Source organism: Euleptes europaea, chromosome 21, assembly GCF_029931775.1.
Source record: "Euleptes europaea isolate rEulEur1 chromosome 21, rEulEur1.hap1, whole genome shotgun sequence".
Classification (NCBI taxonomy): domain Eukaryota; kingdom Metazoa; phylum Chordata; class Lepidosauria; order Squamata; family Sphaerodactylidae; genus Euleptes; species Euleptes europaea.
In genome coordinates this window covers 6196470-6212504 of record NC_079332.1, presented here as the reverse complement: position 1 = coordinate 6212504, position 16035 = coordinate 6196470, and the positions used below count along the sequence as shown (strand labels likewise).

At 51.9% G+C, this 16035-nt stretch overlaps 1 protein-coding gene and 1 non-coding gene across 2 annotated transcripts; one reads left to right on the top strand and one right to left on the bottom strand.

Annotated features, from left to right (window-relative positions):
* Positions 1–272: 272 nt before the first annotated feature.
* Positions 273–14612, bottom strand: BRAT1 (BRCA1 associated ATM activator 1). The gene is made up of 13 exons (XM_056866382.1): positions 14486–14612; positions 12582–12736; positions 12053–12200; positions 10427–10799; positions 9494–9613; positions 8954–9045; positions 8229–8347; positions 7113–7299; positions 6868–6941; positions 5418–5520; positions 4823–4921; positions 3531–3712; positions 273–1001 (listed from the first exon to the last, which is right to left on the bottom strand). The coding sequence occupies exons 1-13, from the start codon at positions 14610–14612 to the stop codon at positions 273–275; spliced, it is 2508 nt and encodes an 835-aa protein (XP_056722360.1).
* On the top strand, positions 11719–11790 carry TRNAA-AGC (transfer RNA alanine (anticodon AGC)). Its single transcript has one exon. It is a non-coding gene; the product is annotated as a tRNA-Ala (tRNA).
* Positions 14613–16035: the final 1423 nt, after the last annotated feature.

Below are 16035 nucleotides of genomic sequence, written 5' to 3'. Positions count from 1 at the left end.
CCAGGAAGATGTGCTTTGGGCCACGTGAAGATGAACCCTGAGTGAGTGACATCAAACTGCACTGAAATAATGTTTTATTAGTAGCAAAAGAAACTCCCCCAGTACGGCAAATGCCTCCTGGTCCCTCCGTCACCAAGTCACCTTCCTGTCCAAGCAACATGGTCGACCAGCCTCTATGTATGCAAGCAGGTCATCACAGGACAGACTGGGTAGGGGGGTGGGGGGTGAAAGACTGCCCCCGTTTCTATGCCAACAGCCTCCAAGCCCCCTCTTCAGTAGCAGTCGGCCTCGTTCTCTTCCAGAGCCCCACCTGCAGAGAGGATGTCCTGCAAAAGAGACTGGGGGCTTTTCTCCAGGTGGTCGCTGCTTTGGTCCAGAGCTTTCTGCAGCTCATCCAGGTCTACCGCCTCTAAGATCAGAAGCACGTCCTTTGGATTTCGGGAAACCGTTTCTGAAGAATCTCCCCCAGGAAGCCCTGACACGCAGGGCGCTGCCATCCTCCAGGTCTCAGCCAGCGACAAGTTACCTTGCAGTTCCAGCCTCTGCCCTTCATTCAGGCAGCAGCCTGCGCAGATCTTCAGTTTCACAGCCGTAAGGATCTCGCAGGCTTTCAGCGCCACCAGCCTGTCGCAGTCGTCCAGGGCTCCGAAGAGGAAGTCAAACAGCTTCACTCGGCAGAAGGCTTGCAGCAGTTCAGGTAGACGGGGAGGCTGGCTGGCAGAAGAGATGCTGGCAGCGGCATAGGGGCACTGGGCAAAGCCAAAGCGACCAAAGGACTGGGCCGTGAAAGCTCCTGCCAGTTCCAAGCCGCTGACCTTGACTTCCCAGTCCAAGTCTCCCTTGACCATTTGGATCACCCTGGAAACAAAGTGTTCGGGGTCGTTCCGGACGGCTTGGTGCCCTTCCCGGAGCCAGTCAATGAAGACGCCGACCACAGCTCTGCGGGGGAAGCCCTCGGAGTCTCCTGACAAGATTTCCAGCAAGCGAGTGGCGACGCTGCCCTTCAGAAAAATGAGAAGAAGGGTGGAATATGGTCAGGTTGTTCCAGGCGTTTCCACATTTCCATCTAAATCTACAACTACTCTTTTCTGTCTCTCTTCCATCTAGACATTAGGAAGAATTTTCTAACAGTTCCTCAGTGGAACAGGATTCCTCGGGAGGTGGTGAGGGCTCCTTCCCTGGACGTTTTTAAGCTGAGGCTAGATGGCCATCTGTCAGCAATGCTGATTCTATGACCTTAGGCAGTTCATGAGAGGGAGGGCACCTTGGCCATCTTCTGGGCATGGAGTAGGGGTCCCTGGGGGTGTGTATGGGGGAGGTAATTTGGAATTACCTGCATTGTGCAGGGGGTTGGACTAGATGACCCTGGTGGTCCCTTCCAACTCCCATGATTCTAGGCCGCAGCATCAACTTAAAAATCATCTTCTCCACAACCTCCCTGATATTTACAATGCAATCCCATGCAGAGTTTCTTCAGTGTAAGTCCACTGGACTCGAGTGGCTTAGACTGGAGCAATTCTAGATAGGATCGTGCGCATAGGTTTGATTTCGTTGGGCTTAGCCTGGAGTAGCTGCACAGCTCCGCCCGCAGTTGATCCCAAGAGGCTTAGGCTGGAGTCACTTGCACTGACAAATCTGCGAACCCCCTTGCCTGTTCCGAAAGTCCCAAATGAGAATGCAACAGGAAAGGTTCCTTTATGGATCTGGTTAAGAAGAAACAGCTGGGCTGGATCTTGCACCAGATCAGATCTAAAACGATCAGTTTAGTCCAGCGTTCCATCTCCCGCACTGGCCTTGGGGACGCTCACGGGCACGACACAAAGGCCACGCCCCTCCCCTGATTTTTGTCCCCGGCGTCTGATATTCAGAGCTAGACTGCCTCTGAACAAGGCGGCGCCTTTCAGCTTACTGCTTAAATGGGTAGACCTGGCCTCTGTGAATGGGTCTTAGCCTTAAATCACAATAAGGAAACATCCAAGCTAGCCACACACACACACACACACACACACACACACACACACACCCTTCAGGTTGCGATCATGACTTGTCATTCTCCCTGATGCATATTATGTGAAATTCCTTTCCTTTTATTTCAGGCTCATCTGACCAGTGGTCTTCAGCACAATGTGAATAGGATAAAATACTTTTAACTTTGTGTGTAAAGTGCTGCCAAGTTGCAGTCGACTTATAGGTAAAAAAGGTAAAGGTCCCCTGTGCAAGCACCGGGTCATTCCTGACCCATGGGGTGACGTCACATCCCGACGTTTCCAAGGCAGACTTTGTTTGCGGGGTGGTTTGCCAGTGCCTTCCCCAGTCATCTTCCCTTTACCTCCAGCAAGCCGGCTACGTGAAATCGTGAGCAGAGCTTTTGACTGCAGTACTGCAGCTTAACACTCTGTGCCACGAGGCTCCTAGTCGACTTATGGCGACCCCTTTTTTTGGGGGGGGGGTTTTCATGGCGAGAGACTAACAGAGGTGGTTTGCCAGTGCCTTCCTCTGCACAGCAACCCTGATATTCCTTGGTGGTCTCCCATCCAAATACTAACCAGGGCTGACCCTGCTTAGCTTCTGAGATCTGACGAGATCAGGCTAGCCTGGGCCATCCAGGTCAGATTATTAAAATGTACAACAGAAGTGACTTTAAATTCTTAAAATGCTTGGAAGACATTAAAATCAAAATCACAATAACCAAAAATTGAGTTACTTTACAAGCATAACAGTAACGACAGTAATAATAATATTGCTAGTTAACAATAGTTTAACCTCATCGTGCCATTAAGGAAACAACCATTACCAGATATTCCGCGACACATTTGGTTATTTCTGGGTCAACATCACCCGGCAAAAATGGGACCACCCAAGAGCCAGCAGGAAGAGGATGTAGTGGTAAAATGGGTGCAATCCAGGTGGCCCTGGGTGTAGCCTATAGATCACGGAATAACAGACAGTGATCTATTGTCTCACTTGCTCCTGATGCACAGACACATAGCCTATCTGGAAATGGGGTTTTATATTATGTGAAATAATAATAATAAGAAGAGTTGGTTTTTATATGCCGACTTTCTCTACCACTTAAGGCAGAATCAAACCGGCTTACAATCACCTTCCCTTCCCCTCCGCACAACAGATACCCTGTGAGGTGGCATGACTGGCCCAAGGTCACCCAGCTGGCTTCGTGTATAGGAGCAGGGAAACAAATCCAGTTCACCAGATTAGCCTCTGTCGCTCATGTGGAGGAGCAGGGAATCAAACCCGGTTCTCCAGATCAGAGTCCACGGCTCCAAACCACTGCTCTTAACCACTACACCACACTGTCCTCCTTCCCCTCGCAATCTGTTATGCTGAGAGAATTGCAGTATTGTGGAAGCATGAAAAGGAAGAATGGAGAACTGGCCATTTGCTGGAATGCCTAATTTGCCCGCAGGGCCGGTTGGCGAAATTTCCAAAGAGCCTTGCAATAAAGCCACAATCCTTCATCACTGGGGAAGTGGTCAGGATGCCACGTTCCCTCGCGCGCAAATGCCCCGTACCTCATCACAACTCCAGTTATGTTCAAGGCCGGGCACCTTCAGGGTGGTGCTGGCGATCAAGGAGAACTGGCCCAAAGCTTTTGCAGCGCTGGCTCGCACGTAGCTCTCCGGGTCGTCCAGAAGGCCTTCGGCGAGCGCCAGCACCTCCGAGGCGGACAGCGCTCGCCAGAACCACTCCTGCCCTGTGGAGACAGAACAGCGGGGCCAAAAATCATAGCCAGGAGCCACCCAAGTGGCTCACTTGGAAGCAAGTGGCCTCTGTCCACTGTTAAGGGCGCCTGTTCAAGTGGCAAGGTGAGCTTCGGCTCTGGACAGACGCTGCTGATCCCATACATGTATGCTCCATGGGCCAACCCCGGTGTTCAAATTCTGTGTACGTGGCCAGGAAACCTTCTGGTGTGAACATTAACGTCAACCAAGCTGCGGTCAACCAGCTGCCCCTAGGACTTTCCACGCAAGGCAAGATGGGACAAGCTCACCCCTCTGCCCATAGTACATGGAGATAGACTGCCTCTAAAAGACGTGAGGGAAGGTGGTGTGGTGTAGGCCGAAGTTGTCAGGTCTCAGAAGCTAAGAAGGGTCGGTACTTGAATTGGAGACCGCCAAGGCAGGCTCTGCAGAGGATGGAAATGGCAAACTACCTCTGCTTCTCACTTGCCTCGAAAGCCCCTTGCTGGGGTTGCCAAAAGTTGGTTGCAACTTGGTGGCACATACACACATATGTTGTTTATTGTGAAACACGAAAAGAAGCACAAGCGATGCTCTTAACGCACCCTCAATTTTAATTTTGTCTATATGCCAGAAGAGGAGCCCCGTGGTGCAGAGTGGTAAGCTGCAGTACTGCCGTCAGTTTCAGGTAGCCGGCTCAAGGTTGACTCCGCCTTCCATCCTTCCAAGGTTGGTGAAATGAGTACCCAGCTTGCTGGGGGTAAAGGGAAGATGACTGGGGAAGGTACTGGCAAACCACCCCGTAAACAAAGTCTGCCCAGGAAACGTCGGGATGTGACGTCACCCCATGGGTCAGGAATGACCCGGTGCTTCCACAGGGGACCTTTACCTTTATATGCCAGAAGAGAATGGGAGAATTTCATTCCTTCCTCCCCAAATTCGTCCTCTAGTTTCTTGGCCCACCTCTTTCTTAGTCCATTGTGACTTGATTGCAGATACGTACATACATTCCCGACAGGGTAATCTCCATTTAGTCAATCACAACAGACAGCCTGTTGCTTAGAGCTCTCCCCGATGCTGAATTCGTACTCGGTGCCTAGAACAGCAACCGTCGCCATGCTTACCTTTCAAGTGCTTCGTCGCCAAGATGAAAAACTCCAGGGCAGAGTCCCGGACTTCCCAGCTGGGGCTGCACATGCGTTTCTGTAACACTGGCATCATATCTGTGAAAAGCAAGGGATAAGAAGAAGAGTTGGTTTTCCCTACCTTTTAAGGAGAATCAAACCAGCTTACAATCTCCTTCCCTTCCTCTCCCCACAACGTGAGGTCAGTGGGGCTGAGAGAGTTCAGAGAGAACTGTGTCTAGCCCAAGGTCACCCAGCAGGCTTCATGTGTATGAGTGGGGAGAGCAAGACAAGACCGCTCCTTTCAGTGGTTTTTACATGCAGCCTTTCCACCTGCTCTCCGCCCCACAAACCAGAGTCTGTGGAAGAGGCTCTGGTTCCAGCAAAGCGACGGACTGCCGCCGTCCTCACCGGCTTCAAACAGGAGCCGTTGGCTTGCGTATCCGCAACAATCTGCCATTACAGTGAAAAAGCACGCTGGAAAGGACCTCGACTCAATGGATCGGGATGGGCAGCTAATTTAGCCATCGCTAGTGGCCACGCTTCGGTCTAGACCAGCAAGGTGGCATGGCCGCTAGCTGGACTGTTTCTTTACCTTTGAGAAACTGCTTGTACCGCAGCAAGCCACCGGTGGAGCCAGATGTTTCCGAGAAGCCCAGACACCATTTCAACGTCGCTTGGAAAGCCTTCTTCAGAACCTGGGGAAAGGCACAAAAGCAGATTTTTGGAAGTTCGTTGAACAAAGCAACTTTGATTGTCTTAAGAGAGAGAAGAGTGCTGGAGAAATACTCTGGAACTCGTACCTTGCCAGAAATTTTGTTAGTCTTTAAGGTGCTACTAGATTCTTGCTCTTTTCTACTGGACAAATGCGTATATTTATTTGTTCATTATTTAGGGACTTCTTATCCTGTTTTTCTCCACATTGGGGAGGGACCACGACTCACTGGCAGAACATCTGCGTGGCATGCTGAAGGTCCCAGCTTTGATCCCCAGCATCTCCAGTTAAATGGATCACATAGCAGGTGACATTAAAGACCTCCACCTGATACCCTGGAGAGCTGCTGCCAGTCTGAGTAGACTGACTGTGATGACCAAGGGTCTCATTCTGCATAAGGCAGCTTCATGTGTGTTCGTGCAAACCAGAGATCTGGGGGGAGAGGCCATGGCTCAGTGGCAGAGTATCTGCTTGGCATGCAGAAGGTCGCAGGTAGGCATGCAGAAGGTCCCAGGCATCTCCAGTCAAAAGGACCAGGCAGGCAGGTGATGTGAAAACCTCCACCTGAGACCCTCGAGAGCCACTGCCAATCTGAGTAGACAATACTGACTGATGGACCAATGGTCTGACTCAGGAGAAGGCAGTTTCATGTGTTTTTGCCCTGACCTGGATGGCCCAGGCTAGCCCGGTCTTATTAAATCTTGTAAGCTAAGCTGGGTCAGCCCTGCTTAATACTTGGATGGGAGACCACCAAGGATGTCCAGGGTTGCTACATAGATGCAGGCAATGGCAAACCTCCTCTGTTTGTTTCTTGCATGGGAAGCCCTGCAAGGCACCCATAAGTCAGCTGCAACTTGAAGGCACATTTCACCCCTAGGATCGGTTTAAGAACTGCTCTCTTAGAATCATAGAGTTGGAAGGGACCACCAGGGTCATCAAATCCAACCCCCTGCACAATGCAGGAAATTCTGAACTACCTCCCCCCAGTGACCCATACTTCATACCCATAAGATGGCCAAGGTGCCCCCCCCCATGATCTGCCTAAGGTTATAGAATCAGCATTGCTGACAGATGCCCATCTACCCTCTTCTTAAAAACCTCCATGGAAGGAGAGCTCACCACCTCCCGAGGAAGCCTGTTCTACTGAGGAACCGCTCTGTTAGAAAATTCTTCCTAATGTCTAGACGGAAACTCTTTTGATTTAATTTCAACCCGTTGGTTCTGGTCCGACCTTCTTGGGCAACAGAAAACAACTTGGCATCCTCTATATGACAGCCTTTCAAGTACTTGAACATTGTTATCATATCCCCTCTGGGTACTCTTTACTTACTGTAGGGCTGGTGTCAGGACTTTGCAGGTAGATGAGAAGGATGTTGAAGATCTCTTCCGCGGCCACATCACAATCTGCAGGTGTGGGGAGAAAGCACACCGAGGAGACCTGCTTCAGAATGGATTCTGCCGTGAATAAACAGAACTCCTGGACCAACAGTCCCATTCCATAGGGTTGCCAGCCTCCAGGTGGCAGCTGAAGAGCTCCAAACCATGCCCCCACCAGGGGAAGGAAAAGCTACTCACCTGCCCACCGAGAGAGGGCTCCGAGGAGATGAACCGCAGCCCGCTGAACTCGGGAACAACCGATTAGGATCCTGCTGACGGTAGCCCCCAGGGAGGTGGTCGGCTCAGCGAGGCCGGCGCAGATCTGTAACACGGCCACCGTGGAGAGCAGCAAAGGATTGTGGGGGAAATCCATGGGCAGGCTGGCCTGTCGGGGAACGCATCCTTGCGTTACTCCCGGCAAAGCTGCTTGCTATTTCGTAATGGGATTGTGCGTCTTCCTTCATTGTGTCTGAAGGTTTCGCCGTCATCTCATAGGTCAGGGGACGGAGTTTTGTTAGCAAAAATGCCATTTATTTAGTCATTTACTTCATTTATGCTCCACCTTTCTCCTTTGTGGGGGCCCAAAGCCGCTTACACTATTCTCACCCAGCCAGTTTCCATGGCGGAGGGGGGATTCAAACCTCACTCTCCCAAATCCTAGTCCAACCCTCTAACCACTGCACTGTGCTGGGAGTCATCTTTTATCCAGAATGGTGCGTTGGTGTCACATTGGTGCCACAGTTTGAGTCTCCCTGAAGGGCCCGGGGCCTTTAAATCCTCTGGGACCACACGCAATGGGTGCATCTCGAGGAATTATGAGCTTGCCCTTTACACCTCCTGGGCAATATAAACTCTGATCCCTGCTGGCCTGAGCTCTACCTGGTGCTGAAGCATCTCTGGAACCTGCCGCCTGGTGATTCCAACAGCTGGTCAGTCGCCAGCAAGTCTGCCTTTTGCATCTTGTAAACCCCACAGCCTGGCAAGAACAAATTCTGTTCTAGCTGCCTGCACAACTCTTTGTTCTTCCAGCAGCGGAACCAGTTATGCAAAGCAGATCTCTTTGAGCCTCTGGGGGACGAACATTGGAATAAATGTAAAATAAAGCTCGAGCGTTTCTGTGTATAAAACATACCAGCTGCAAATTGTGCATTCCGAGCTGAGTCAAGCTGAACAAGCCAGGGCACGTAATTCGGCCTGGCTCGGCTTGGAATGCTTTGTTTTAAACATGAAAATATGTCGATGCAAAATATGGTTCCCGGCCTGGGGCACTGGAAATCATTCCCTCCATGGCTACTGTCTTCCTCTATACCGTACCAGGTGCTGGATCTCCTCGAGTTGCGCCAGAGACTGGCATAGAAGACTGATGCACGAAGACCGTGAGGACAGAAGAGGTTCCACAGAGACAGCCTCAGGAAGGGGCCCATCCAGGAAACCTTTTTCGGAGGGAGGAAAAGGACACTGCCAATGTAAAACACTTCGACTCCACAAATGGGAGAATTTAAGCGATGCTAATCCAATCACTTCCTCCAGAACATGCTCCCAAATTGGGAGACAACCCCGATATACCCATTTGGACCCAGACTACACTCAGTGCTGGGTGGGGAGGGGGCCGTGGCTCAGTGGTAGAGCATCTGCTTGGCGTGCAGAAGGTCCCAGGTTCAATCCCCAGCATCTCCAGTTAAAGGGACCAGGCAGGTAGGTGATGGAAGGACCTCTGCCTGAGACCCTGGAGAGCCATGGAGAGGGGCCGTGGCTCAGTGGTAGAGCATCTGCTTGGCACGCAGAAGGTCCCAGGTTCAATCCCCAGCATCTCCAGTTAAAGTCACTAGGCAAGTAGGTGATGTGAAAGACCTCTGCCTGAGACCCTGGAGAGCCACTGCCAGTCTGAGTAGACAATACTGACTTTGATGGACCGAGGGTCTGATTCAGTATAAGGCAGCTTCATATGTTCATGTGTTCAGAGGTCAAGGGAAGAAATCCCCAAGGGACGGCTTGTTTGGCATGGACAATGAGGTCGCTTCCCAAGGATTGCCTTTTACCCAAGAGCTCCGAGGAATGAGAGGCGGCTCTTGCCACGCAGTCCATTGGCCGGAGCAGCATGCACAGACCTTGAGACCTAACAGCCTGGGGGCTAAAGAAGAAAAAGGGAGCGGGATAAATCTCTTGCAGCAAAAGGAAAACTCCAAATACGGGAGCCAGCGTGCTGCCTTGGTCTGACTCGTCCAGCCTGCCAATGTCCTTTTCAACCACTGCAAAACGCACGGCAGCATACGTCTGTTTTCCAAGCAGCCCCTCCATCCAGGTCCTGACTACGCCCAGTCCTGCTCAGCTTTGGCAAACTCAGGATATCCCACGGGCAAAGCTGGTGCAGAGCAGGGCAGTGGCTCAGTGGCAGAGCACCCGCTTTGCCTGCAGAAGGTCCCAGGTTCAATCCCTGGCTTAGCTTTCGAGATCTGACCAGGTCGGGCTATGCCATGCCGCCTTCCCATACGAGGAAGATAATAATCCAGCCTGGGTCTGACTTGATAACCACTGCCCCACACCGCCACACTTCAAAATCCAGTGCCCTTCGTTCCTACCATTCCTCGAGTTTCAGGAGTCCCAGAGCCAGGAGACCAGCCGGAATCGGTTGTAGGCATTTCAGAGTAAGCGTGACGAATTTCCAGAGGCTGCCTTCGGGACAGTTAAACGCAGGAGATCTGTGGGAGGGGGAGAGAGAAAAAGAACGACTCAAGGGGGGGTGCATACTTGCCCAGAAAGGGCCAGCTATGGAGCCTGTCTGGCAGGACTCCTCCATCCCCACCAGCCAGCATGGTGTAGTGGTTAAGAGCGGTGGTTTGGACTCTGATCTGGAGAACCGGGTTTGATTCCCCACTCCTCCACATGAGCGGCGGAGGCTAATCTGGCACACTGGAAGTGGTGGAGAAAGTTGGCATATAAAAACCAACTCTTCTCCTTCCTCTCGATGCTCCTGCTCATACAAAAGCTTTCTGCTCAGCAATATCAGTTCTCTCGAAACACAGCAGCAGTTTTATGATGGGCCCAAAGGCACCATAAGAGCCCTGTGGCGCAGAGTGGTAAGCTGCAGTGCTGCAGTCCAAGCTCTGCTCACGACCTGAGTTCGATCCCGACAGAAGTCGGTTTCAGGTAGCAGGCTCAAGGTTGACTCCGCCTTCCATCCTTCCCAGGTCAGTAAAACAAGGACCCAGCTTGCTGGGGGTGAAGGGAAGACAACTGGGGAAGGAGATGGCAAGCCACCCCATAAAAAACATAGTCTGCCTAGGAAACGTTGGGCTGTGACGTCACCCCATGGGTCAGGAATGACCTGGTGCTTGCACAGGGGACCTTTACCTTTTACCAAGGGCACCATAGCGAACTTCCGTGGTAGCAGTGAGAATTCAAACCCGGGTCTCCCAGGATCCTAGTCTTCTATCCTCTATCCATGACGCCACACCGGCGCTCAAAGACTAGCTCTAGCCAGGTAACGCGTTGGCGATTGAACCCTCGCTCACCTCGCCATGCTCAGAACTAGGTCCACCAGCGCGTGTCCCACCTGGGCCGACCCCTCCTCCAGAAGGGACTCAATTGCTCCAGCTATCCGTGACCAGAGGACTTCGGTCCACGCCTCCTGGTTTTGTTCAAACACCGTCGTTAACAGCTTCAAGGACTGGTTGGCGCGGGAGGCGGAGCAGGAACAGAGAGACTCCTCGAGGCGGGCCACGATCCTTCGAGCACATGGGGGCCACTCACAGTCATCCGTGCCAAGAGGACGAGAACGTCCCGACTGCACGGAGAAGATGAGCATGTGCGCAAGAAGCTGATTGGCCGCCGAGGCGACGAATAAGCTGCGGTCTCCCTGCAGGGTGAAGATCGTGTCCAAGGCACCTTGGGGATAGGATGAATCATAGAGTTGGAAGGGACCACCAGGGTCATCTAGTCCAACCCCCTGCACAATGCAGGAAATTCATAACCCCCCAGTGACCCCCTACTCCATGCCCAGAAGATGGCCAAGATGCCCTCCCTCTCATGATCTGCCTAAGGTCATAGAATCAGCACGGCTGACAGATGGCCATCTAGCCTCTTCTTAAAAGCCTCCAGGGAAGGAGAGCCCACCACCTCCCGAAGAAGCCTGTTCCACTGAGGAACCCCTCTGACTGTTAGAAAATCCTTCCTAATGTCTAGACGGAGGAACTGATTGGGTATGGAGGGAGGTCACATTTGTTTCATCCTGTTCACCACCATCTGCATTCAATGTGACCCTCCCTCATCTCTCTCCCATTGACATGGGAGGGCTGTTCCATGAGTAGGGTTGCCAGCTCCAGGTTGGGAAATACCTGGAGATTTTGGGGGTAGAGCCTGAGGTGGATGCGGGAAATTGTTGGGTAAGAGACTGAACTAAATTAAGGAGAGATGTTTATCTACTTCACTTGTACCATGTGTCTCTCCCCAATGGGGATTTAAGGCGGCTTACATTACTCCTCTGTTTCTTCCTCACTGCAACCCTGTCAGGTGGGTTAGGCCAAACACATGCGATTGGCTGCCGAGAAAATAAGTGACCCAGCCCAGATCAGGGAAATAGCATATCTTATCACTGAGCCTCATCCAACCAACCAGCTTCTTTAGTTGCTTCCAGGTTCCATTCGTTGGCTCTGGGGGGTTTACAGAGGAGGGGCCGTGGCTCAGTGATAGAGCCTCTGCTTGGCATGCAGAAGGTGCCAGATTCAATGCCCACCATCTCCACTTAAAGGGACTAGGCAAGGTGATGTGAAGGACCTCCGCCTGAGACCCTGGTGAGCCATGGAGAGGGGCTGTGGCTCAGTGGTAGAGCATCTGCTTAGCATGCAGAAGGTCCCAGGTTCAATCCCTGGCATCTCCAGTTAAAGGGACTAGGCAGGTAGGTGATGGGAAAGACCTCTGCCTGAGACCCTGGAGAGCCGCTGCCGGTCTGAGTAGACAATACTGACTTCGATGGACCAAGGGTCTGGTTCAGTAGAAAGCAGCTTCATGTGTACAGGGGCATGCTCACCCTGGTTGCCAGCCCTCCTCCCCAAAGGCCTGTGCTTTAGGTACTCTAATTTAACAGCTGGCAGCCGGGGGCATATTTAGCTAAAAGAAAGGCACCAACCCATGGTACTCACCAGAGCTGCATAACAACTGGAAAGCGCTGGGGTGGCGCAGCATGTGGTGAGCGCCTTGCACCCAGCCACTGCGCACAGAGGTGTCTTCCCACAAGGAGGCGCTGAGAGGCCCGGCTTCTCCAAAGGCCGCCTGCACGGTTTCCCTCTGCTGCTCTCGAGAACAGAAAAGACACCTGCGCTGATTATCGGGGTGTCTGTTGTGGGGAGGGGAAGGTGATTGTAAGCCAGTTTGATTCTCCCTTAAGTGGTAGAGAAAGTCGGCATATAAAAACCAACTTTTCTTCTTCATACCAATTGTTCTGTGTGTGTGGGGGGGTGGGGAGCTGAAACAACAACGTTCACCAGCCACACGCTCATACCCAAGCATCCAATAAGAAATATCAACTTCGCAGTCTACAACTTTCTCCAGTACTGCGCAAACATCTAATCAGGCTCACGTGGACAGTGGGGGAAACTTCAACAAAACCACTGGGTAGGGAGCCCCCAGGGCAGAAAGATGAGTTTCTACCAGGTAGCAACCCTGGCTTACCTGTAGGTGCTGGAAACAGCTTTCCGAGGCAGCCATTAACCCCGTCAGTCTCAGGACGAAGGAAAGGATTGTGGGATTTGGCGCCTCCTGTCTCAGTACAGTAAGGATCAGCTCCGTCAAGCATGGATTTTCCTCTAAGAGTAGCAAGCTAGATCCTGGAAGGGGGGAAAGCATGAGAAAATGACCAGGGACCTATTCAGATGTGAGCAACTGGGAAGACCATTCCACCAGTTTGGAGGGGCTGTGGCTCAGTGGTAGCGCCTCTGCTTGGCATGCAGAAGGTCCCAGGTTCAATCCCCGGCATCTCCAGTTAAAGGGACTAGACAAGTAGGTGATGCGAAAGACCTCTGCCAGACAGCCGCTGCTGGTCTGAGTAGACAATACTGACTTTGATGAACCAAGGGTCCGATTCAGTATAAGGCAGCTTCATGTGTTCAAGTGTAGTATGGGTTTAGGATCAGCCACAGTAACACAAAACAGTCTGCAAGACTTAAGGTCTAGGCATTTGAACAGTGGGTTCTACAAGCTAAAACGACCAAACTGAGGCTACTGTAGTTTGGTCACGTCAAGAGAAGACAAGAGTCACTGGAAATGACAATAATGCTCGGACAATTGGAAGGCAGCAGGAAAAGAGGAAGACTCGGCATGAGGTGGATTGACTCAAGGAAGCCGCGACCCTCAGTTTGCAAGACCTGAGCAAGGCTGCTCATGATAGCTCGTTTTGGAGGTCATTAATTCATACATATGCATGTACCAGGAGGGAAGACAGCATGGTATATGCCAATCTCATCAGATCTTGTTAGCTAAATATGGTCAGCCCTGGTTATTATTTTAATGGGAGACCACCAAGGGGACCAGGAAGGCAATGGCAAACCGCCTGCAAGTCTCTTGTCTTGAAAACTCCATAAGGGGTTGCCATAAGTTGGCTCCACCTTGGCGGCACTTTGCACACTCATGTACGTAACATCAAGTCGCAGCCGACTTCTGGCGACCCCTGCAAGGGGCTTTCAAGGCAAGTGGCCTTCCTCTGCAGAGTCTTCCTTGGTGGTCTCCCTTCCAAGTACCGAGCTGCTTACCTTTTGAGATCTGAGGAGATCGGGCTATACCATGCCGCCTTCCTTCCTGCAGCCTGATTACTTCTCATGAGTTCAATGGCATCCTAAACGTGAAGACCCTACAGGGATGCTGTAGTCAGACGTGGCCACGAGAGGGCGGTTGCGCTCCAGCTTGTTTTACTTTTCATGAATCCAGTGGCGCCCTAAGCGTGGACAGACTCTACTGGGATGCTGCAGCCGGTTGCGACCACAAGGTGGCGGTTGTGCTTCAGCCTGTTTCTGTTTGTGTAAAGCCGCAGCCGACTTCTGGCAATCCCAGCAAGGCAAGTGAGAAGCAGAGGTGGTTTGCCATCGCCTTCCTCTGCAGAGTCTGCCTTGGTGGTCTCCGTTCCAAGTCCCAACCCAGCTTTGCTTCCTTCTGCGTTAATTCATAGGGTCGCCATAAGTAGGAATCAGCTTGAGGGCACATCACACACACACACACACACTTGTTCAGCTGCTGGTTTTTGTATTTTCAAGGGGGCGCTCCCCACATTTTGCTGCTTTTTCCCAGAAGGGCTGGGGGGACTTGACCTCCACACCGTCTCAAATCTGTACACCTGCTCAGCATTTCACACAGGGTGCTTACAAGATGAGGCCTCAAACCGGAGCTGTCCCACCCCTTTAAAAAAAACCCATTCTGATGACCAGCTCTCCAGAAAACCAAAGCTTTTACATGGTTCCCTGCATTTTTACTGGCCCAAATAAAAAAGTATTAGGTAAGTAGCATCAAATGCAAAGATTCTTTCGCATACTGACAAGGAATGTTATAAAATAAAGGAATTATTTTTTAAAAAAATGTGAACTTGCCAGTGCTGGTCAAAGACTGAAACCAATCCAGCAACTTCTCTAGGCAGGTATCATCGCAGACTGGCTGCCGTGGATCTGCCAGAACAGTACAGACAGAAGGCAGGAGCTGAGTACACTTCGCGTCCATGGTGCTTTGGCGTTCCTCACCCCGGAGAACCTGCAGTGAAGAGGAAACTCATTTCCTTAACAAGAGAGAATGAAAGAGGGCAAATAAAGCCTCAGCGGACCGTTGAGCTCAACGGGGTTGAGCTCAATGTAACACGAATACAAGCTGATATAGGGTTGCCAACTCCGAGCTGGAATGTTCCTGGAGGTTTCTGGGCTGGGGAGGGTGGAGTTTGGGGAGGGGCGGGATCTCAGGAGGGCACGATGCTATGGTCTCCACCCTCCACCCTGCAGTTTTCTCTGGAAGAGATCCTCTTTAATTCTGGGAGAACTCCAGATACCACCTGGAGGTTGGAAACCTGACGTACAACAGCAGTAGGAACCTGCACATAGCCACTCGTTGCATACTCTAGAGTAGCCCCATCAGTCACAGTCGAACTTCCTTCTGAATTAAAATGGTCAGGCCGCGATCCTGCGGGTGCTTAACTCGGAAGCGCTGCCTCCAACGAAGCAAGCTGGCAGAATTACACCCATTGAAGTGAATGGGTTTAGTAAAGTGAAAGTCTGTTTTAGGAGCCCCGTGGCGCAGAGTGGTCAGCTGCAGTACTTGCAGTCCAGGCTCTGCTCACGACCTGAGTTCGATCCCGACGGAAGTCGGTTTTAGGTCGCCCGCTCGAGGTTGATTCAGGCTCCCATCCTCCCGAGGTCGGTGAAATGAGGACCCAGCTTGCTGGGGGGCAAAGGGAAGATGACCGGGTAAGGCACTGGCAAATTACCCCGTAAAACAAAGTCTGCCTAGGAAACGTCGGGATGTGACGCCACCCCATGGGTCAGGAACGACCCGGTGCTTGCACAGGGGACTACCTTTACCTTAAGTCTGTTTAGGATTGCACGGACAGGCTCCGATCCTAAACACATTTGTCCCAGAAATGTACAAAGCGCCCTCAAGTCGCGGCCGATCTGCAGCACACTTACCTAGAAGCAAATTCTTTTGAACCCCGTGGGGTTTGTTTCAGAGGAGGCCCGTCTAGGGCTGCGTCCTTACTTCCCGCGTAAACACGCTTTCGGATCGAGGCGCAGGAGCGTTCCTGTCCCTTTTTTACACGAAGGGCTTGGCCCACGAGGGGTTGCCGAGCATGCGCAGTGCGACTCGAGCCGCGAGCATGCGCAGTGGCTGCCGCTGAAGCCCCCGCTCCCTTTGTTTGCCCTCATCCCCTTTATTCATCACGCCGCGCCTAATTCGAGTTTGGTCTCGAGAAAAGCGACCCGGGTTGTGCAGATTGACCTTCTGTGACAGCTAGGACACATCGGGATGGGGAATATTTCTGTTGTGCAGGAAATCTCAAAGTATCCCACGTCAGTTCCTTCCAGCTGCAAAATGCAAAGGGTTTAGGTGTGATGCAGAGTCAGCCACGTGCTCTGGCTTTATGCATACGTTTGCTCAG